At 43.4% G+C, this 24416-nt stretch overlaps 1 protein-coding gene across 1 annotated transcript in view; it reads left to right on the top strand.

Moving 5' to 3' along the window:
• The window catches only part of LOC126299186 (elongation of very long chain fatty acids protein AAEL008004), a 227398-nt gene that overhangs the window by 164817 nt on the left and 38165 nt on the right, over positions 1-24416 (top strand). Inside the window, exon 4 of the mRNA XM_049990962.1 lies at positions 5718-5798. Coding sequence (XP_049846919.1) covers positions 5718-5798 — 81 coding nt within the window. The remainder of the gene's footprint in view (positions 1-5717; positions 5799-24416) is intronic.

Here is a 24416-nt window from a genome sequence, read left to right as displayed (position 1 = left end):
TATGCGGAAACACCCTTATTAGTACGTGGTGTAGGCTCCACGGGCGGCAAGACAGGTGCTGACTTTGGCATCCAATCGATTGTACAGATGACGAATACTGTCCTGGGATTCGTTATACTACGCCTCCTCGACCTGTTCACGTAGTTATGCAAGCGTTGTTGGATGATGATAAACTTCTTGTCTTATCATATCCCACACGTCTTCGGTTGGAGACAAGCCGGAGTCTTCTGGTCAGGGAAGTTGCGGCACGTCTTGCACAGCACGATGAGTTTGACGGGCAGTGTGTGGGCGAACATTATTCAGTTGGAACAACATTCACCTTCCTGTAGTAAGAACGGCAAAACAACGGATCTAACCACATTCTGCACGTACCGACTGCTGGTTAGCGTCCCCTCCAGAAACACCAAAGGTGAACAAGAGTTGTAGCCTATCGCACCCCAGACCTGGGGTAGGGCCAATGTGTCTTGGACGAATGCGCTCTACGAGACAGCACTCACCAGGTCTACGTGCAGGCAGATTTTGGTTTCATCGCTGAAGACCACGGCGTGCCCTTCCATCACCCAAGTGATCCTCTGACGGCACCAGTCGAGCCGTGCACGTCAATGCTATGGCGCGAGTGGAAGACGGGCTAGAGGTGTGCGTGCCCGTAGTCCCTCTGCTAATTACCAGTACGCAACATCGTCTGCGAGTGTGAGAATGTTCCCGTGACTATTGATACCAGCATCGTTGCACAACTGAAGCAGCACGTCCAACTTGTTCGGCAATTCTCTGAAAGGACCATCCCGCCACTCGAAAGGCCACAGTTTGACCCCTTTCAAACTCGTCCGATTGGCTTAGAAAGCATGAGAGCGTTTCTGTGGCATGGCTGCCTGTTTGCTTCACAGGTTTGCACCACACTGAGCCTTTTGGCTGTGAGCATTCCCTATTAAAGGTTAGATACAGATGTCACTCAAGTAGATACGCCACCACTCTATCTTTTGGCTGACGACGTTGAAACAATTACCAGTACATCCGCTATTCACCAGGTGACATATCCAGTCATTGGATCAAAATCGATGTCGTCTTTCTGGGTGTACTAATTTTTTTACCGGTAGTGTATTTGGCTTTGCATCCAAACAATATTATTATCAATTCGGAGAGTCTCGTCATCGATTCTGTTTTTAACTGATTGCTGAAAGAAACTGGCATAGTGGTTTCCATCATTTCATATATCTTACGAATTTCAAAGAAAGTATTGACCTTGTTACTGCCTCCGGCCTTCTACAATCACTAAACGAGAGCAACAAAACAGATGGAAGGAAATAGTAGCTTCCTTGGATCATAGTCACTCCATTAGGTAGGCTTGGTCACTAATCATAAGCTGGTTACAGCAAAAACCACCAACAGATAAAAATGTAACATACATTGAGATGATATGACCACTCATGTTATCTCCGCCCCCCCCCCTTTCCCAAGTGAACAGGAGATAAACACATCAGAGGAGAAGTCAGACATCTCTTAAAAGTAAACAAACGGTCGGCTCCACAAACATCTGAGTTTTTCATCCCATTTCAATTGGAAGTGACCATACAAGCTATGGAGAACATGAAATGGGCGTTGAAGGTATTTACCTTTACTTTTTGTTGCACTGTAGTCCTGCTATTGTCAAATGCCCGAACATTCTCTTTTCAGACATCTTAGAGATAGGACATCTGCCACATCTCAACAAAACTAAGATCAGTGCTACATTAAATTCAAACAATGATCCCTCAAAGGATGAAAGCAACCGCCCCATTCCTTTCCTTAATGTCAAGTTCACGCTCCTGGAGCCATCAACAAAACACGTCCATCTAGAGCAAGATGGGCTGAGACCATGAAGAGGTTGTGAGAAGCAAGTGCTAACAATAGCAACTCATATCGAAAATAACTTTGAGAAGCAGAAAATAAACACGGGGGCATTTTTTGACCTACCAGCAACCTATGATCCCGTCTGCCGTAATAGACTCCTGGCTCAAATTCATCAATGTCATTCCGTGTCGGAAACTAACCACTGTAATGGCAACATCTTGAATAATAGTTCCAGATGTTCTCAGAGAATCCGAGATACTGACAAATATCCGTGTAAAGTGAGGTGGAGCATCATCGTACATAAAACACATCCGTTGGATGACGTAGAGGTATATCGAGAAGCAAATGGAGTAACTCATGTCTGAGAAACTGAAGATGTTCGGTAAGATGTTGCGGAAAGGACTAGGGGCCAATGAGATGATCATTAATGACACTTCATGAGGGTGTTCATAAGCCCAGATATGACTGCTAAAACTGAAGGTCCCATAACGCAAAACGCCAGCGGCATCAGTGAGTAAGATACATGCTAAGAATTGCAGAAACGCAGCACACTGTCCTAACATGCGCTGACAGAAAAGTTTCTTGGATGAAAATTTACCTCATTTAATTCTCTCACACGTTGAAGGTGAAACAAGTAGAGATTTTCGCACAGATTCTTCCAGATTGTAGTGTGACTAACCTCTTGCCTTCTTGCAAATCTCCTTGTACTAGTTGATGTACACTACTGGTCGTTAAAATTACTACACCAAGAAGATGACGTGCTACAGACGCGAAATTTTACCGACAGGAACAAGATGCTGTGATATGCAAATGATTAGCTTTTCAGAACATTCACACAAGGTTGGCGCCGGTGGCGACACCTACAACATACTGACATGAGGAAAGTTACCAACCGATTTCTCATACACAAACAGCAGTTGACCGGCGTTGCCTGGTGAAACGTTGTTGTGATGCCTCGCGTAAAGAAGAGAAATGCGTACCATCACGTTTCCGACTTTGATAAAGGTCGGATAGTAGCCTATCGCGATTCCGGTTTATCGTATCGCGATATTGCTGCTCGCGTTGGTCGAGATCCAATAACTGTTAGCAGAATATGGAATCGGTGGGTTCAGGAGGGTAATACGGAACGCCGTGCTGGATGCCAACGGCCTCGTATCACAAGCAGTCGAGATGACAGGCATCTTATCCGCATGGCTGTAACGGATCGTGAAGCCACGTCTCGATCCCTGAGTCAACAGATGGGGACGTTTGCAAGACAACAAACACCTGCAGGAACAGTTTTACGATGTTTGCAGCAGCATGGCCTATCGCCTCGGAGACCATGGCTGCGGTTACCCCTGACGCTGCATCACAGACAGGAGCGCCTGCGATGGTGTACTCAACGACGAACCTGTGTGCACGAATGACATAACGTCATTTTTTACGATGAATCCAGGTTCTGTTTACAGCATCATGATAGTCGCATTCGTGTTTGGCGACATCGCGGTGAACGCACGTTGGAAGCGTGTATTCGTCATCGCCATACTGGCATATGACCTGGCGTGATGGTATGGGGTGCCATTGGTTACACGTCTCGGCCACCTCATGTTCGCATTGACGGCACTTTGAACTGTGGACGTTACATTTCAGATGTGTTATGACCCGTGGCTCTACTCTTCATTCGATCCCTGCGAAACCCTACATTTCAGCAGGATAATGCACGACGGCATGTTGCATGTCCTGTCGGATACAAAAAATGTTTGACTGCTCCCCTAGCCAGCACATTCTCGGGATCTCTCACCAATTGAAAACGTCTGGTCGATGGCGGCCGAGCAACTGGCTCGTCACAATACGCCAGTCACTACTCTTGATGAACTGTGGTATCGTGTTGAAGCTGCATGGGTATCTGTACCTGTACACACCGTCAAAGCTCTGTTTGACTCAATGCCCAGGCGTATCAAGGCCGTTATTACGGCCAAAGGTGGTTGTTCTGGGTACTGATTTCTCAGGATCTGTGCACCCAAATTGCGTGAAAATGTAATCACATGTCAGTTCTATTATAATATATTTGTCCAATTAATACCCATTTATCATCTGCATTTCTTCTTGGTGTAGCAATTTTAATGGCCAGTAGTGTAGTTTCATCCACAGAACGAAGAACCCTTCCTTCAATCTTTGGCGTTCGTACACCGCATGGTCCCCCACCACCTGCAATTCTCTTCTCATATGAGCCTGTCTCTTGTGAGCGTTCGTGAAGTCGTGCATACGTTCTAGCACAAGATAACTGCCTCTGAGGGTAACGTTCAGCATAAAGTTGACGTGCTGTATTATCATCCCCATCTGCTACGCCACATATGTAGTGCCGTCATTTCAGACGCTAAATACAACGTTGTGATGTGTTGACAGAACAAACGACAATCAGATAAAAAAAAACAAATCTCATGACCAACAGTAAACAAAAATGTGAGTAAAAATACACTTTTAAGGCAAATTACACAACAAGAATCACTACATGGAATTCCTTTCATACCTCTCTAAAGAAGTATTTTCGGACCCATGTTCATCTGAACATTTTGCAATGGTTTAAAGTCAAGTATAAATCCGTAAAGTTTCCGGCACATGTTTTTATCCACCCTGTTTTTGCATTCATCTGAACTTCCCTGATGCCCATGGTTTTTCACGTCTCAGTCACACAAACACTCTCACTACATTTCCTGGCATAATACCACCTTTATCAGCATGTCCTACATACTAAGTCATGCAAATCAATACATGAAGTCACATAGCCAGGTAGGCTACACTGCAAGCATATAACCGGTAACATCAGTTCGTCATTTCGACTCTTTACGGGTTCCACAATCCCATCTATCACTGATATAATCGAAACGTATCATTACAAAAGCGTCCGTCTGCTTAGCTGGGTGGTTACATGCTTGCCTCCCATGCAGCGGTCCCCGGTTCGATTCTCGGCCGGGTTGGGGATTTTCATTGCTCGTGGACTGGGTGTTGTGTTGTCCTCACCATCATTCCATCCTCATCACCGACATGCGAGTGGCTCAATGTGGTGTTGACTGAAATAAGACTTGCAATCGGTGGCCAACCTTCTCTGGATGGGGCCTCCTGGCCTACAATGCCATTACATGAGCGGAAAGAGAATGGTTGTAATTTTGGGAATAACAGTCACAAGGAACTCACAAGTCGTAACAGAATACATACGTTGCTCCATGCTCTAGAAGTCACTGACGACGACACCAATCCCACTTTTGACATTACATGTGATGGCGTAGTGTTTTGGTTGACTGCTACACAGACATCAGTGTTTGAGGATGGTCGCTTCTGCCCCCAGAATGGCGTGTGCGAAAGGCTGTTGGGTGGGATCCCTCAGAACTGCAGCGAGCGCGGAATCGAAGTCAAGAACGCTGGCTCAGCGTCAGGGCTAGATGAAGGCACACTGACCAGTGACTTCATCTAGTTGATGGTGCTGCTCATTGAATCTGTACCCTCTCGGATGCACATCTGACTGATGACTAGCTTGGAGACTGTGCTGGACGAATTCACGGCTGTGATGGAATGAAGCTACAGGTTGAACTGGGAGCATATATTACTTTCCCTAGGTGGGTATGTTGTGACAAGGGCTTGGTTCAAATCGTGTAGCCAGCTGCGAAACGTTTATTTTTAATGTAGCATTAAGCAGTCCACTCCACCGATACAGTAGATCACTGCACTGCACTGCATTATGCCAGCATTATTCCAGCACCCAACCCAGATGGCTGACCCGCATACCCCTTGGCTGGCGGCGGTGGTCTCCAACAAGGGAGGTTTTCTCTAGTGGACACTCAAACGTATAAGAGTCTATATCAGTGAATACACAATCTGAATTGTTCTACACTGTCTTGTCTTTCTGTTTTCAGGGTCTAGATGGGGCGTGGCTCCGACATTACAGTTGGCGATGTGAACCAGTGGACTTCTCCAACAGTCCTCAGGCCATCAGGGTAAGTTTAAGCTCAACTGCGTAGATAATTTCTAAAATGTACTATAGTATGATTGTTCGTTTGGGAAATGAGTCTTGTCGATGTCTCCTGGGCACAATTAAATGCTGCCGCCGTGGAAAACCCAGGAACACTCGTACGTGCCATTTTTCATTGGGTGAGAACTGTGTACAAGTAGTGGCAGGTTCTTATTGACATGATAAGGGTATATATGGTGGCAGAATATAATTCACGTCATGTCGTGCCACATGGAATTTAAATGGCATCATTCGCACTAACCGTCAAAGGAATGGAACCCTCGACGACGAGGACGTTAGAGTTTGCAAACTGCTGAGTTCATCGGTCTCTAGGCTTACCCACTACTTAATCTAACTTACACTAAGGACAACACACACACACACACACATGCCCGATGGAGTACACGAACCTCCGACAGGGGGAGCCGCGCGAACCGTGACAAGACGCCCTAGACCGCACGGCTACCCGCGCGGCGTTAGGACTGGAAGAGGATTAGTAAAGATATACATTTGTCTTCAACTCAAAGGAACCGTTCTGGCATTAGCTCAGAAAAACCACGGAAACCCTAAGTATGGATGGCGGGTGGGGATTTGTAGACAGTCCACCGAGATCAGTCGAATTTACGTCAAACGTGCCTGGATATTACGTTTACGTGTCAGTGGCATTACGTGACCGTATGATTCCAAATTATCCACATTAATTACTTCTTGTCGAGCTTACTTACGTCGCTCGTTATTCTTCATCGTACCGCCGGCTTTTCGTGTGAGAGATTGATATTTTGCATGAGAAGTGAATGTCATTCCTAAGAGTATTTTCCCGTAAAATAGACGTAATATTGAATGATAAATGCTATTTTAAGACGTTTTTCAAGCACCCCACTTTCGGCTACGGTTCTTTATCAATAAAGCACTATGAAGATATCACTTTCAGAAAAATACCTCATTCTTTTAAGTTATTGTTTATACATTCTTCGGCGATATCATAGAGTCATTACTCAAAAGGGGAAGGGTGATGAAAATCAGGAACTGAAGAGAATATATGACGAACTTAATGAATACAGGTTAATAAACTGTATTGAGAAAAATACACTCCTGGAAATTGAAATAAGAACACCGTGAATTCATTGTCCCAGGAAGGGGAAACTTTATTGACACATTCCTGGGGTCAGATACATTACATGATCACACTGACAGAACCACAGGCACATAGACACAGGCAACAGAGCATGCACAATGTCGGCACTAGTACAGTGTATATCCACCTTTCGCAGCAATGCAGGCTGCTATTCTCCCATGGAGACGATCATAGAGATGCTGGATGTAGTCCTGTGGAACGGCTTGCCATGCCATTTCCACCTGGCGCCTCAGTTGGACCAGCGTTCGTGCTGGCCGTGCAGTCCGCGTGAGACGACGCTTCATCCAGTCCCAAACATGCTCAATGGGGGACAGATCAGGAGATCTTGCTGGCCAGGGTAGTTGACTTACACCTTTTAGAGCACGTTGGGTGGCACGGGATACATGCGGACGTGCATTGTCCTGTTGGAACAGCAAGTTCTCTTGCCGGTCTAGGAATGGTAGAACGATGGGTTCGATGACGGTTTGGATGTACCGTGCACTATTCAGTGTCCCCTCGACGATCACCAGAGGTGTACGGCCAGTATAGGAGATCGCTCCCCACACCATAATGCCGGGTGTTGGCCCTGTGTGCCTTGGTCGTATGCAGTCCTGATTGTGGCGCTCACCTGCACGGCGCCAAACACGCATACGACCATCATTGGCACCAAGGCAGAAGCGACTCTCATCGCTGAAGACGACACGTCTCCATTCGTCCCTCCATTCACGCCTGTCGCGACACCACTGGAGGCGGGCTGCTCGATGTTGGGGGCGTGAGCGGAAGACGGCTTAACGGTGTGCGGGACCGTAGCCCAGCTTCATGGAGACGGTTGCGAATGGTCCTCGCCGATACCCCAGGAGCAACAGTGTCCCTAATTTGCTGGGAAGTGGCGGTGCGGTCCCCTACGGCACTGCTTAGGATCCTACGGTCTTGGCGTGCATCCGTGCGTCGCTGCGGTCCGGTCCCAGGTCGACGGGCACGTGCACCTTCCGCCGACCACTGGCGACAACATCGATGTACTGTGGAGACCTCACGCCCCACGTGTTGAGCAATTCGGCAGTACGTCCACCCGGCCTCCCGCATGCCCACTATACGCCCTCGCTCAAAGTCCGTCAACTGCACATACGGTTCACGTCCACGCTGTCGCGGCATGCTACCAGTGTTAAAGACTGCGATGGAGCTGCGTATGCCACGGCAACCTGGCTGACACTGACGGTGGCGGTGCACAAATGCTGCGCAGCTAGCGCCATTCGACGGCCAACACCGCGGTTCCTGGTGTGTCCGCTGTGCCGTGCGTGTGATCATTGCTTGTACAGCCCTCTCGCAGTGTCCGGAACAAGTATGGTGGGTCTGACACACCGGTGTCAATGTGTTCTTTTTTCCATTTCCAGGAGTGTAGTTACTAAGACTACAGCAGAAGTTGAATCAGCTACTCCTTAAGACGACAAGGTGTTCGACAGTATATACATAGCAAGACATTTCTTTCAGAAGTGGATGGCTATATTGGAGCAAATGTTAATGATTCACAGTGAATAGATATATCAGCAGTAAAAACACTGGGCATCGCAGTAAGAAATTTTACAGACTCTGCGTACAAATTTCTGTGACATGAAAAGCCAGTTAGAAGTACGGTATCTGATTTTGTGTGTCCGGATATTCATATGAAATACATGTAGTTGTTTCCTCACGTGTCCATCTCATTCTGTCGCTTTAGCGCTCCCATAGAGAGTTGGTACTTCATTTCGCCAAGTACGCTTTTGCGAATATAAATGCTCCGGTGATTCAGTTTCGAATACAGGCTATGGAAACCAATTTCGTCACCAGCAATTGCCCGGCACAAGGAATAGAGTTGTCAAAGCATAGTGACTGTTCAACAAACTTCTTGTAAATGTCCTGGTTTGAATATCAAACCTTCTCCTCATGGAGTGAGAAGTAGACACCGCACAGGCTAGATTTCACGCTCGCCCTTCTCCCTTTTATCGTCATCAAGGGAAGAAGTGGACGCCTCACTCTAGTTACGCTCATTATTAATACCTATGTTAATAGTTAACGTATAGGGTACAATAGCAGAACTTCGCGAAGCGAAGAAACCAAAGTAAGCAAAGAAAGGAACATTTTCTAAGACGCATTTGAACTTACTCTATTAGATCCTCCAAGTGATAATGCCACACTACTTTACTTGTCATTACCGGAATACACTGTACACTGAATGCACAATGATTCCCGAGATGCTGTCTCCAGAAAGTTAGCGGGGATACTGTTGATCTAACTCCTGCGCGGTGCGATATTTGTATATGTAGGTCTTTCATTTTGGTATCTGCGCTGTAATAAACTCTTATATCAACCAAACGTTGATGCAGCTATTCCATTTATTTGCCGCGCAACGAGTGCGGACGGTATTCACCCTGATATACTGTATATACATTGAGGAGACAGAAGTCATGGGAGACCTAATATCGTGTCAAACCCCCGTCTGCCCGGCATTGTGCCGCAGTTCGATGTGGTATGGATTCAACAAGTCGTTGGAAGTCACCTACATAATTATTGAGATATGTTGCCTCTATAGCCGACTATAATTGCGAATGCTTTTCCGGTGTAGGATGCTGTGTACGAACTGACATCTCGATTATGTCCCCTAAATGTTCGACAGGATTCATGTCTGACGATCTGGGTGACCTAATCATTCGCTCAAACTGTCGAGACTGTTCTTCAAACCAATCGCGAATAATTGTGGGCCGATGACATGGCGGTTTTCTTCTTGTATTTCTTTGGCGCTATAGGTCTTGATGGGCCTTTACCTACTCAATCTTCCTCCAAACATCCTATACTTTTCTCTTCCATCTTCACATCTCCATCTTGGTAGGGTCGGCGTTCCCATTGTCCAGCCATCAGCTCTTGGTCGGCCCTTCCTCCTGGTGGAATACAATCTGCCTTTCATAATTCGTTTGAGCATCCTCTATCAGGCTTCCTCTCCATGTGCCCTAATCCTTAGATATTTAACGAATTTCACTATATGTTTCGCTTGTTTAAGCTCCTGAGTTTCGTAGTTGTACCGTATTCTCCACTCCTCCGCCTCTCTTAAGGGCCCATAAATTTTTCTCAGAATTTTCATTTCAAATGCCCTTAGGTTGTTTATATCTGCTTCTGTCGTTCGTCCACATTTCCGACCCACATGTAACGACTGGTCGCACAAGGGAATAGTATACTCTTAGCTTTGTCGATCTTATAATTAGAGATTTCTTGAATACCTGTAAACTTGCATAATATGCTCTGTTCCCTGCTTCTATGCTTTTTCTAATACATTGGCTCACATTATTATCTCTGGTTAAGAAGACATAAATAACGGAAGCAGCTGACAACTTTAAAATATTTATTAGAAACGTGCAGATCGTGTGGTGTTCTTATTGCCTTAGAACTGGACATTACCATACACACTGTCCTGTTTTCGTTTACGCCGAGTCCATTTTTTGCTCCTTGTGCTCCTGTTATTTCGCACATTTCTTTAAGTGGGTTTACATCTCTTGCCACAAATGCATTATCACTTGCATATGCAGATATCTGATTGGATTTCATCATTATTGTTCCTCCCTTGGCCATTTTTTGTAGCAGACTGTGTAGTGCTAGGTTTAACAGGACAACAGAGAGACCATTACCCAGTTTCAATCCATCTCTTAAGATAAAGCTCTTGGTCATTTTGTTGTTCACCTTAACTTTACCCCTTGTGTTTTTCACTATTAATCCAACTAACCTTCTTCGCTTGTCGCAGATGACTAATTTTTTTTTGTATGTCACAAAATACTGGCCTGTTAACACTATCAAAAGCTTGCTTAAGATCAACAAACAGGAAGTGGAGATCTATGACGCATTCATAAAATTTCTCCATTATTTGTCTAATATCAAACAACTTGTCAGAAGTGTCTCTATTCGCTCGGAAACCACATTGATATCCTCCAAGCATATTCTCAACTCACTTTTTTATCCTTTCATTCAGCATCCCGGAAAATATCTTGTAGGCTGTATTCAATAAATTTACACCTTTATATGGCGCATTGTCAGCCAAAAAAATTCCGTGGTTGTTTGGGAACATGAAGTGCATGAATGGCTGCAAATACTCTCTAAGTATCTGAACACAAACATTTGCAATCAGTGACCCAGTCCATTCCACGTAAACACAGTCCTTATCCTTATGGAGCCACCACCATTTTGAGTAGTATCTTGTTGACAACCTGATCGCATGGCTTCGTGGGGTCTGCGCCACCACTCGAACCCTACCATCAGTTATGATGTGATGCTGTTTGGTTTGTGAGACGCTCAACTGCGCGGTCATCAGCGCCTGTACAAAGTCCCAATTTTACACAGTCCAATTTTTTTTTACACAGTGCCACGAATGATGATGATGGTGATTAAATGATGAGGACAACACAAACACCCAGTCCCCGGGCAGAGAAAATCCCCAAACCGGTCAGGAATCGAACCCCGGACCCTGTGATCCAGAGGCAGCAACGCTAGCCACTTGCCCACGAGCTGCGGACCTCTACCATCAGCTCATACCAAATGAAATCTGGACTCAATTGATAATTGCAAGGTTTTTCAGTCGTCTAGGGTCCAAACGATATGCTCACGAACCCAGGATAGGCGCCGCGAGAGATGCAGTGTTGTCAGCAAAGGCACCCACGTCGGTCCTCTGCTGCCATAGTCCATTAACGCCAAATTTCGCCGCACTGTGCTAACGGATACGTTTCCCGTACGTCCCACACTGAATTCTGCTATTATCCTACGCAGTATTGCTTGTCTGTTAGCGCATGTAGCACTGACAACTCTACGCGAACGCCGCTGCTCTCGGTCGCTAAGTGAAGGCCGTGGGCCACTGCGTTGTCCGCGGTGAGAGGTAATGCCCGAGGTATTGTCGGCTCACTCTTGACGCTGCCAATCTCGGAATATTCAATTCCCTACCAATTTCCGAAATGGATGTCCCATAGATCTAGCTCCAACTATCGTCCACGTTCAAAGTCTGTTAATTCCCGTCGTCCGGCCACAATGACGTCGGAAACCATTTCAAACGAATCACCTGAGTACAAATAGCAGCTCCGCTAATGCACTACCGCTTTATAACACGCGTACGCGATGCTACAGCATCTGTGTCGCTTGGCGTAGAGCGTCATCCTCTTGATAGTGATAAAATAGTGAAGATGTTTTCCGACAGAACGCGATGCGTAGTGCCCCAGCGCCTTACGCCAGTCGTGACGGACTGCACGAGGCTAAATCGTGGTATGCTGCAGTCTAGTGAAGCGGTTACTACAAGTTGGGTAAAGTGGCTACAAAGTGCGCTAAAAAGCTACAGCTGCTTTTCAGTGGCGAGTAAGATGAACGGTTAACTGACGCAGTACCTGTGCATAACTGTGTATGGAACATGGTGAATCCAGACGTAATTTGTAAGAAATTGGCAGAGTTGTCAACAAGACAAATAAGTAACCTCATGTGAAATAATGATGACGTTGGCAATTGTTTATCAATAACACACCATATTTTGTCCTTAATTTGTTTATTCACTACTAATTGCTTTTATGAGCATTATTCATCATTTCTCCTGATATTTTCTATTACACATTATATTAGCGCATTTTACTAATACATTGTAATACAGCACTGCCATCAAATTGCAAATACAGCATCATAATCAGTCTCTAAGCAATTTATTACATTATTAATAAAAACTATATGAAAACTTCTTTCACGCGATATACTTCTTTCATTGTATTCTATTTACCTCAGATTAAGAACCAGTTTTCCAGCTAATGTTATTGGTGATTTGGAGTGGTTGTAGGCTTCCCGTCTCATGTCCTCCTCCACACAGTCAAATCTGTGATACGCTTTGAACATATCTTCGTCGGCGATTAAGTGGTTGTTAATCAATATCTTCAATATACCCTCATTCTCTCGGCTCAGACACATATTGCTGACTGTTTTTCTGCGATTCACGGAAGTCTTGAGCAAATACTCCTCTTCTTCGCCGTTCGTTATATGTTTAGCTATCAAAAATCAAATGTTTCAAATGGCTCTGAGCACTATGAGACTTAACATCTGAGGTCATCAGTCCCCTAGAACTTAGAACTACTTAAACCTAACTAACCTAAGGACATTACACACATCCATGCCCGAGGCAGGATCCGAACCTGCGACCGGAGCGGTCGTGCGGTTCCCAACTGAAGTGCCTAGAACCGCTTGGCCACATCGGCCGGCTGTTTAGCTATCAGTTAACCCAAGAGTCTCCTTTTCTTTTGTCACACGTGACTCCTCAATACTGTACAGTATATTACCACATTGGTTAAAATAACAACTTTGAACCTTTTCCGAGGCAGCACCTGTGGACCGTATAGTTAATGCGATGTATTTAAGTTTTCAATTCCTCCCGATGTAAAACGCACTGTTCTTTCGAGCGGCGCAAAATTCCTGCTCCTAATAAAAGTTGGCTTAAGTCTGTATCTGGCCTGTAACGTAGCCATTACATCCCTAGAACCTTCTAAAGCTGGGTTTTCCCAAGAGCAGGAATTTTGCGCTGCGCGAACAGTGCATGGTGTTTTACGTCGGCAGGGACACAAAATTTAAATGCGTAACTCATTTGTGTTTTCCCAGGATATGAAACTGCAAGCGTGTGAAGTATTGAGTCCATATGTGCTGTCTGGAACGTACATTGTGTAAAAGCTGTTCTCTTATTTGTAGTTATTGATAATTTTTTTCTTATTTACCAGAAATTCAATGAAAAAATAAACGTTTTACAAGTCTTTAACACAACGAAAATCTCAGCTACACAAAAGCACAAAACAATATTCATAGATTCCAGTGAGTTTTGTGTAGCGAATAAAGCATGGAACCTTCTACAAACATTCTCCTGTTCTGTATTATTTGTTGTATTAATACTGCTCGTCAGTAAGGTAAACCGGGTGCTTGAGTGAGAATGTCACTTGTTTGAGTAACTTCACTAAGAGGTGTTGTAGGCATGTGAGGTGCATTTGGGAACAGTGCTGACGAGTGCTGCAAGAATGCATGACTGTCGTAATTCATATTTGGCGAGCAATAACCACAATAACGCCGTTGATGTAACACTACCATCTCTGTGACGACTCGGGAAATTCCAATCTTGGTCTGCGTAATTGGATCTGACGGAAATTTGTTCACGGTCATAGCCATGGTTTTGAAGAACATGTCTACTTCGCCCTCTTGTTGCAGCAATCTGTCTTCTTTGTTCTTATTTAAATACTTGTGAAGGGCATCACTTTCTTTCCTCTTTTTGGTCGGAGAACGTTGGCACGTGGCTAAAGATGGTGGTTGCAATATTTGCTGAGATTCGGGAGCAAGTGGTTCACACTCATCGTCAGTTGTTTCTGGACAGTTATCGTCAGCATTGCTCCAGACGCCATTGCTGCGTTTCGCCGGCACATTAGGGAAATTTTCCATATTTTCAGTGTGGAGTATAACATTTGAAAAAGTGTACCTTTCGGCTTCCACACATTCTAGAAATCTGAGCCTGTCCCGGTAGCTTATTTTCTTGCAGCGGATCGTGTAATATCTACACCTTCTGTTATCTATATTCTATAGTGATCACGGATATTATTGCACTGTCTTTGGCGTTCATTCACTAAAGCGCAACGTACAAAACATTATATTCGTCCAGAATCAGCTGGACTGCCACGCCTGGCGTAAAGCGCTGGCGCACTATGCATTACGCTCTGTCGCAAAGCACCTTCACTATTGGAAATTGGAAATTCGTGGTAAGGACTATGGGACGAAGCTGCTGAGGTCCTCGGTCCCTAGGGTTACGCACTACTCAATCTAACTTAAACTAACTTACGCACCCGAGGGAGGACTCGAACCCCCGACGGAGTGAGCGTCGCGAACCATGACGAGACGCCGCAGACAGCACGGCTACCCCGCGGCGCACCTTCACTATGTTGTCACTCTTGAGTAGGCCAGGATCATTACGTACCACGTGTCGCAAAATTCCTGTTACTAGGAAAACCCGACTTAAGATTCCACAGGTGTATTAGCTGGAGTATAGGCCTGACATATTACCCAAATTCAACCTAAACTTCAGTTGGTAGAGCACTTGCCCGCGAAAGGGAAAGGTCCCGAGTTCGAGTCTCGGTCCGGCACAGTTTTAATCTGCCAGGAAGTTTCATATCAGCGCACACTCCGCTGCAGAGTGAAAATCTCATTCTGAAAACATCCCTCAGGCTGTGGCTAAGTCAAGTCTCCGCAATATCCTTTCTTTCAGGAGTGCTAGTTCTGCATGGTTCGCAGAAGAGCTTCTGTAGAGTTTGGAAGGTAGGAGACGAGGTACTGGCAGAAATAAAGCTGTGAGAACAGGGCGTGAGTCGTGCTTGGATAGCTCAGTTGGTATATCAATTGCCCGCGAAAGGCAAAGGTTCCGAGTTCGAGTCTCGGTCCGGCTCACAGTTTTAATCTGCTAGGAAGTTTCAACCTAAACAATGTCTGGTCTTGTGACGTGGTTTTCAATGTCTCCTCTGTTGAGAACGATGAAGAAATTTATATTTGTCGCGCATAACATGGATCTCGCATTATTACAGACCGCCTAATAAAAAGGTTGTTCGGAAAGTAAGGTCCGAATCGCTGTAGCTAATGGAACGTAGCAATACACTGAAACGTGAATGCGCACCGACTCCCGGTAACCCTTGCTCGTCAAACCAAGTCATTTACATTGGTATTGTCGCAGTGTGCTGTTTACAGAGTCAGTTCAAAATATTTAAAGCAACTCATCAACCCACTGACTGTCAAATATTGTATTGTATTGTATTGTATTTATTGGTCCAGTAAATCTTACATGTACATCACAGCACATCAGATATTGGACAGGTCAAAGTATATCTCACAATTAAAACACTTTAGAAACTAGAAAATTATGTTCACAAAATTTTACAGCAGTTCATGTACCGGGCAGGTCAATGTGTAAGTTATAATTAAACCACATTAGAAACTTGAAGTTTACAACTGAATACATGTATAAGCCACTATTAACGATTACAGTATTTGTGTGATCCTCACTTAAGCTCTCAGGATTTTTGAGGAACTCTTCTACACTATGAATTGACATGTACACTAGAGAATTACATTCACAGAATTTTACTTCATATACTGGGAAAGTCGGTATACAACTTACACTTGAACCCAATTAGAAACTTGAGAATTACATCTGAATGTATTTATAGGCCAGTATTAATGGTTACAGTATTTGCATAATCATCACTTAGACTCTCGAGGATTTTGGAGGAACTCTTCCACGCTATAAAAGCAATGTGTCAACAGATATTCTTTTAATGCTGCTTTAAAATTTTTTACATCAGTCTTTACTTTAATTTCTCTTGACAATTTATTGTAGATAATTTTTCCATGGTGTAATGTTCCTTTTTGGCACAAACTGGTTTTTGTATGGAGTATATGAAAGTCAGTTTTCTGTCTTGTATTATGATGATGAACATTTTCATTTTTGAGGAGGATACTAGGATTTGTTATTGTATATTTCTTTATAAAAATTGCACTTTCAAATAGGAAAATACATGGAAGGGGAAGAATCCCCATCCTTTTAAATAATGGTCTACATGGTTTGTTCCTTTGTATTCCAGCCATGATTCTCACTATTCCTTTTTGCATCCTGAAGAGTTTTAGGCAGGATGGCAAGTTACCCTAGAAAGTGATCCCATATTTTAGGGCAGAATGTATATTAGAATAGTAAACTGCCATTAGACAGTCCTTATGACAGCAGTTTTCTAGCAGTCTCATTAAATAACACATGGTACTTAGCTTCTTTAATATGTTGTCAATGTGAGTGTTCCATCTAAGATTATCCTGTAGCCAGACCCATAGAAATTTTGTATTAGGCACACTTGCAATATCTGTGTCTGACATCTGAATTCTTATATCCTCTGCAGTGTTTCTATTGACATTGTGAAAATTTAATGCTACTGTTTTCCTTTTATTTATTATTAGTTTGTTTTGGTTGAACCAGTTTACAACATTTGTTAATCCCTCAGACAGTCTTGTCTGTAGTATCTCTGCGGTCTTCCCAATGACTAATATGCTTGTGTCATCTGCAAACTGGATAGTGCAGTGGTACTGGTTGGTTGATGTTAGGTCATTTATATATATATCAAAAATAGGATGGGACCCAGTACCGAGCCCTGTGGTACTCCATGTTTTTACTGCTTTATAATCAGAATAGTGTCTTGTTGATTTATTTTCTTTCTGAAAATGTATTTCTACCACTTTCTTGCGGTCAGTAAGATATGGTCTAAGCCAGTTGTTAGGCATACCTCTGATACCAATTCTTTCAAGCTTCTGCAGCAATAGAGTGTGCTCTATGATGTCGAAAGCCTTAGACAGATCGAGGCATATGCCAGTTACTTTTTGTCCACTATCAATTTTTTCGAGAACTTCACCCAGAAATTCATATATTGCTGTTTCTGTTGATCGGCCTTTCCGGAAGCCATGTTGGGTTGTGGATAATATTTTGCACTTTTCTAGAAAATCTAACAACGTCTTATGAAAAAAAATTTCTAGTATTTTCGAAAATGTAGATAGCAAGGCAATAGGTCTATAATTGGCTATGTCTTCTTTCTTACCCTTTTTGAACAGTGGTTTCAGTTTCACTGTCTTTAAGCAGGAAGGAAAGACTCCATTCGTTAATGAACTGTTGAAAACGTGGGCTAATGGTATTGCAATGAGGTCACCCACATTTTTAATGACATAATCTGGAATCTCATCCACACCTGTTGAAAATTTTGTTTTTATCTCTCTAACTGATAGTATAATTTCCTTAGGGTTGGTTGGAGTAAGAAATAGGGAGTTGCAGTTTCTATTTTGATTTGATCGTGCTGTAGCAGGATTTTTATTTGAAGATTTTATGTCAGAGAGTAATTTTTCACTAATATTTGCAAAGTATGTATTAAAAGAATTGGCTACTTCTTCTGGATTTGTAATTTTTTGCCATCTTGGATTACCTGGAAATTTACATTTTGGGAGGTCTCATTTCCTACTTGTTCTCTGACTATCTTCCACATGGCTTTCATTTTGTTGCTGGCCATTTTATATGGTGATCATTTGTTGTTTTTTTTAGCTTCTTTTGTGACTTTGTGAAACACTCTCTTATAATTCTTGAAATACACTAGAAATTCTTCTGTAACATTTTTTGTTTTCGAGATTTCATAAAGTCTCCTCTTTTCAGCACATGATATTTTAATGCCTTTCGTCAGCCTTGTAACATTTCTTTTTCTAGTTTACAATGTTTGGTTTTTAACTGGAAAAGAAATGTTGAAATAATGGGAGAATATTTCCATGAACATGTCAATCTTTTTACATATGTCCTCATAGTTGTCTATATCATTCCATGTTTCTATTTTAGTAAGTGCCTGTAGAGTTCTAGGTTGTGCTTGCTAAAATTTCTACCTTTTCTTGTCATTTGTTGTTCAGTATTTCCTGCAGTCTCTAATGGGAATTCAATAAACTGTGCTTAATGATCACTGAAACCTGTATTCATATTTCCAGTTTTGTATAAATATTTATCTGTATTTATTAATATCTGATCTATAGCACTGCTTGACGATTTGGTGACTCTGGTGGGGGATTTGATAGTTTTAAGTATAGTGCAGGAGTTTAATAAGGCCTCAAAGTTTAATCTGCCTTTTGAGTTCTTTTTGAAGTCTGTATAAAAGTCACCACATATGATGGTTGTTTTACTAACTATTTTTATACTGTTAAGTGCCTTCTCAAGATTTTCAATGAAAGTAGTTACGTTTCCATCTGGGCTTCTATATATGCAAATAACAGTCCGTGATTCGGTTTTTGACAGCAAGGAACGTTGCAGCAGCGGAAATTCACCGTCAGACAAGTGAGGCGTATAGCCCTAATGCGATACGTGACAGCAAAGTGCGTAAATGGGTAAGAGCTTTGAAGGACAGATGGGAAAACGTCCATGATAAACAGCGATCATGGCGACCATCAGTGATCCCAGATGATTTAGTCAATGCCATGGGCAAAAACATTTGTGTGGACCAGGTGATTTTCACTTGTTCGACTACCTAAAAGAGTTTCTCGACGGAATGCTCTTCGCAACAAATGACAAGGTGATAGAAGCAGTTAAAGACTAGTTATCACTGGTGGCATACGACTATGATTTAGGGATATAAAATCTTGTAGAACGTTGCGACAAATGTTTAAAGAAATAAGAAAACTATGTAGAAAATTAGAAAACTTATAAGGAATTAAACAACCAGTTTTTTGAAAAAATCTGTGATGGTTTATGTTTTGTAAGACATCGGATCTTACTTTTCAAAAAATCATCGTAGAAGACTTTCAAAAATTCCAGCCCGTTGCTTTGTTCCCCATAATGTATGAAAATCCAGAATAACTGTTTAATGTTTTAATTACCACCTCTAAAATATCACTTTGCGACCATGAAAGTAAGTGACGGTGTTATTCACCCTTAAATTGGAAATATTTTTCCAATAGCAGAAGATTTGGCGGTGTTTTTACTTCTAGAAATCTATATTTCTGCTCTTCAGGAAAGACTCCACCTCCCAAATTATCTCGTCGTCATTCTGGAAATACCTGCCACGAAACAGTTTCTCCTGCTGAGGAAAGAGAACGAAGTCGCTGGGTGACATGTCAGGAATTGATGTGACGAAGCGAAATTCTAAAGCCCAAAGAAGCTAAAAGTGTGACCGTCTTCTGTGCGGAATAAGCCCCTCTCACACAACTTCCTGACAGCCTCCCGTGATCTCTTTACGATTCGTTAGCATCCTCCTATGGTGGTTTGCCCCTTATGGGCATAATCTGTCAGCATCACACGTAGCAACCCAGAAAACCTCACTTTTTGTCCGGTGGTGGTCGGGTCTTCATCCTTTTCTGCTGTAGTGAATCCACTGCTTTCCTTGCTCATACGTCTCCGGGTTACTATGATACACCCAGTACTCGTCCACAGCGATTAAGTGCATTAGCCTGACAAAGATATATTTCCACTACCGCGACGGCTCAGAAGGATTTCTGAATGGTTCCGAGTACTCATGGTACCCAAGAGTAGGCGACCTTCGTTCAATTCAAAAAGTTGTGTAAAACTTTGAGAACTGCTCCATGATCCGTTTTCACTTTTTTTCAGCATTGTCTCGATTGGAACACACCACTCATCAAGCACCAGGGACTCGACTTCTCTTAAAAATCCCGGTTATTCACAGGGAGACGGACTGCAATTTCGTTCTTCGTCATTCAGACTTGTATGACCACACTGGACGTGTGTGCACCATCTGTCTCATTTAACGACGCGTTGTTGGTGTACACTTCCACCAACTCACGGTGAATTGTTGCAGTGTTCTTCCCCTTCAAATGCAAAGACGATTTATCACACTTTAAGCTCTCTACTAGTAAACTGTCGTAACAATATCATTAGTTATTAGAAATCAGTCTATTCAATTACTATCTGAACTCTTATCTATTGTAGTTATTAGCTTTTGATAATGACCACGTACCCCAGCCAATATGGATGTGATTAAGTGCATTAGCCTGATAAAGATACGACGTTTCCACAACTGCACTGTTGAAACCTCAATTCTATTTTTTTGGTTCAAATGGCTCTGAGCACTATGCGACTTGAAATCTATGGTCATCAGTCCCCTAGAACTTAGAACTACTTAAACCTAACTAACCTAAGGACATCACCCACATCCATGCCCGAGGCAGGATTCGAACCTGCGACCGTAGCGGTCACGTGGTTCCAGACTGAAGCGCATAGAACCGCACGACCACACCGGCCGGCTCTATTTTTTTTCTGCACTGTTGAAATCGCAATTCTATTTTTTTTTATACATGCGCTGCCTGATCAAAAGCATCCTGGCACCTACTAGTGGACATTCATATGGGGTGTGTCCACCCTACGCCTTTATGACGTCTCTAAATCAGACGTGGACACTTTCAGTGACGTTTCTGAATGTCTGTGAAGGAATCTTAGACCATTCTTCCTCAAGATACGATAAAATGTGGTGATGTTGGACGCTGAGGTATGGAGTGAAGACGACGTTATAGCTCATCCCAGCTGGGTTCAGGCCAGGTTTCATGACAGGCCAGTCCATTTTATGAACGATAATGATCGAAGCAGACGAAATTAATTAAAATTTGTGCTGCGGCCGGGACTCGAACCATTAATGGTTAGCATTTCTTCCTAGGAAGCAAGAAGACCCGGGTTCGAGTCCCGGCAGCGGTACAAATTTTAATTCATTTCGTCTGCTTCGATCATTATCGTAGACAATAAAAAGAGACTTAAATGTCTCAGGGAAAGATTTAATCATTTTATGAACGTTACTGTCCACAAACCATTGCCTCACAGGTGCATTGTCATACTGATACAATCGTCGTCTCCGAATTGTTCCTCTACTGTACACACTACACGCAGCTGTTAAATGTGCTCATATCCCTCAGCATTTAGTGTTTTCTAAAGCGCAATAAGCGGACCACACCCTAATCATGAAAACACCCCAGTAACATAACACTGCCTCCTCCGCGTTTCACTGTTGGCACTGCTCGTGATGGTAGCTAACGTTCTCCAGCTATTCGCCAAACCCAAACCCTTCCGTCAGTTGGCTACGCAGTATACCATGGTTCATCATTCCAAACCACTCGTTTACAGTCATCCACAGCCCAATGGCGTCACAGTTTACAGCTTAACATTAACAAAGAAATGTGTTGAACATGGGGATCTGCTCGAACGTTGCACCCCATTCTTTTTAAATTTTTACGCCTAGTCATTGTGCAAGCTGCACTACGATCGCAGTTCTGAACTCACGAATTATTCCATCCATTGATTTCACGCGATTTTTTAGAACTACCATCCACAGTGTTCGACAGTCCCTGTCCATCAGTACATAAGGTCTGCCTGGTGTTGATTTAGCTGTGGTTGCTCTTTCGCACTTCCACTTCACTGTCACGTTACTGACAGTGGACTTCATCTACATCTACATGACTACTCCAACTCACATTTAAGTGCTTGGCAGAGGGTTCATCGAACCACAATCATACTATCTCTCTACTATTCCACTCCCGAACAGCGAGCGGGAAAAACGAACACCTAAACCTTTCTGTTCGAGCTCTGATTTCTCTTATTTTATTTTGATGATCATTCCTACCTATGTAGGTTGGGCTCAACAAAATATTTTCGCATTCGGAAGAGAAAGTTGGTGACTGAAATTTCGTAAAAAGGTCTCGCCGCGACGAAAAACGTCTATGCTGTAATGACTTCCATCCCAACTCGTGTATCGTATCTGCCACACTCTCTCCCCTATAACGTGATAATACAAAACGAGCTGCCCTTTTTTTGCACCCTTTCGATGTCCTCCGTCAATCCCACCTGGTAAGGATCCCACACCGCGCAGAAATATTCTAACAGAGGACGAACGAGTGTAGTGTAGGCTGTCTCTTTAGTGGACTTGTTGCATCTCCTAAGTGTCCTGCCAATGAAACGCAACCTTTGGCTCGCCTTCCCGACAATATTATCTATGTGGTCCTTCCAACTGAAGTTGTTCGTAATTTTAACACCCAGGTACTTAGTTGAATTGACAGCCTTGAGAATTTTACTATTTATCGAGTAATCGAATTCCAACGGATTTCTTTTGGAACTCATGTGGATCATCTCACACTTTTCGTTATTTAGCGTCAACTGCCACCTGACACACCATACAGCAATCTTTTCTAAATCGCTTTGCAACTGATACTGGTCTTCGGATGACCTTACTAGACGGTAAATTACAGCATCATCTGCGAACAGTCTAAGAGAACTGCTCAGATTGTCACCCAGGTCATTTATATAGATCAGGAACAATAGAGGTCCCAGGACGCTTCCCTGGGGAACACCTGATATCACTTCAGTTTTACTCGATGATTTGCCGTCTATTACTACGAACTGCGACCATCCTCACAGGAAATAACGAATCCAGTCGCACAACTGAGACGATACCCCATAGCTCCGCAGCTTGATTAGAAGTCGCTTATGAGGAACGGTGTCAAAAGCTTTCCGGAAATCTAGAAATACGGAATCAACTTGAGATCCCCTGTCGATAGCGGCTATTACTTTGTGCGAATAAAGAGCTAGCTGCGTTGCACAAGAGCGATGTTTTCTGAGGCCATGCTGATTACGTGTCAATAGATCGTTCCCTTCGAGGTGATTCATAATGTTTGAATAAGTATATGCTCCAAAACCCTACTGCAAACCGACGTCAATGATATAGGTCTGTAGTTAAATGGATTACTCCTACTACCCTTCTTAAACACTGGTGCGACCTGCCCAATTTTCCAATCTGTAGGTACAGATCTATCGGTGAGCGAGCGGTTGTATATGAGTGCTAAGTAGGAAGCTATAGTATCAGCGTAATCTGAAAGGAACCTAATCGGTATACAATCTGGACCTGAAGACTTGCCCGTATCAAGCGATTAGAGTTGCTTCGCAACCCTTAAGGTATCTACTTCTAAGAAACTCATGCTAGCAGATGTTCGTGTTTCAAATTCTGGAATATTCCATTCGTCTTCCCTGGTGAAGGAATTTCGGAAAACTGCGTTCAATAACTCCGCTTTAGCGGCAGAGTCGTCGATAACAGTACCATCGGCACTGCGCAGCGAAGGTATTGACTGCGTCTTGCCGCTTGTGTACTTTGCATACGACCAGAATTTCTTCGGATTTTCTACGAAATTTCGAGACAATGTTTCGTTGTGGAACCTATTAAAGGCATCTCTCATCGAAGTACGTGCCAAATTTCGCGCGTCTGTAAATTTTAGCCCATCTTCGGGATTTCGCGTTCTTCTGAACTTCGCATGCTTTTTCCGTTGCCTCTGCAACAGCGTTCGGACCTTTTTTGTGTACCACGGGGGATCCGTTCCATCTCTTACCAATTTATGAGGTATGAATATCTCAATTGCTGTTGCTACTATATCTTTGAATTTGAGCCACATCTCGTCTACATTCGCATCGTCAGTTCGGAAGGAATGGAAATTGTCTTTTAGGAAGGCTTCTAGTGGCACTTTATCCGCTTTTTTAAATAAAGTTATTTTGCGTTTGTTTCTGATGGATTTGGAAGAAATGGTATTGAGCCTAGCTGCAATGACCTTGTGATCACTAATCCCTGTATCAGTCATGATGCTCTCTATCAGCTCTGGATTGTTTGTGGCTAAGAGGTCAAGTGTGTTTTCGCAACCATTTACAATTCGCGTGGGTTCGTGGACTAACTGCTCGAAATAATTTTCGGAGAAAGCATTTAGGACAATCTCGGAAGACGTTTTCTGCCTACCACCGGTTTTGAACAAGTATTTTTGCCAACATACCGAGGGTAGTTTGAAGTCCCCACCAACTATAACCGTATGAGTGGGGTATTTGTTACGAGACTCAAACTTTCTCTGAACTGTTCCGCAACTGTATCATCGGAGTCTGGGGTGCTTTGGAAGGGT

The sequence above is a fragment of the Schistocerca gregaria genome, chromosome X (assembly GCF_023897955.1).
Source record: "Schistocerca gregaria isolate iqSchGreg1 chromosome X, iqSchGreg1.2, whole genome shotgun sequence".
Taxonomy (NCBI): Eukaryota; Metazoa; Arthropoda; class Insecta; order Orthoptera; family Acrididae; genus Schistocerca; species Schistocerca gregaria.
Note: the sequence above shows the minus strand (reverse complement) of the source record. Positions and strands in the feature narration are given on the sequence as shown.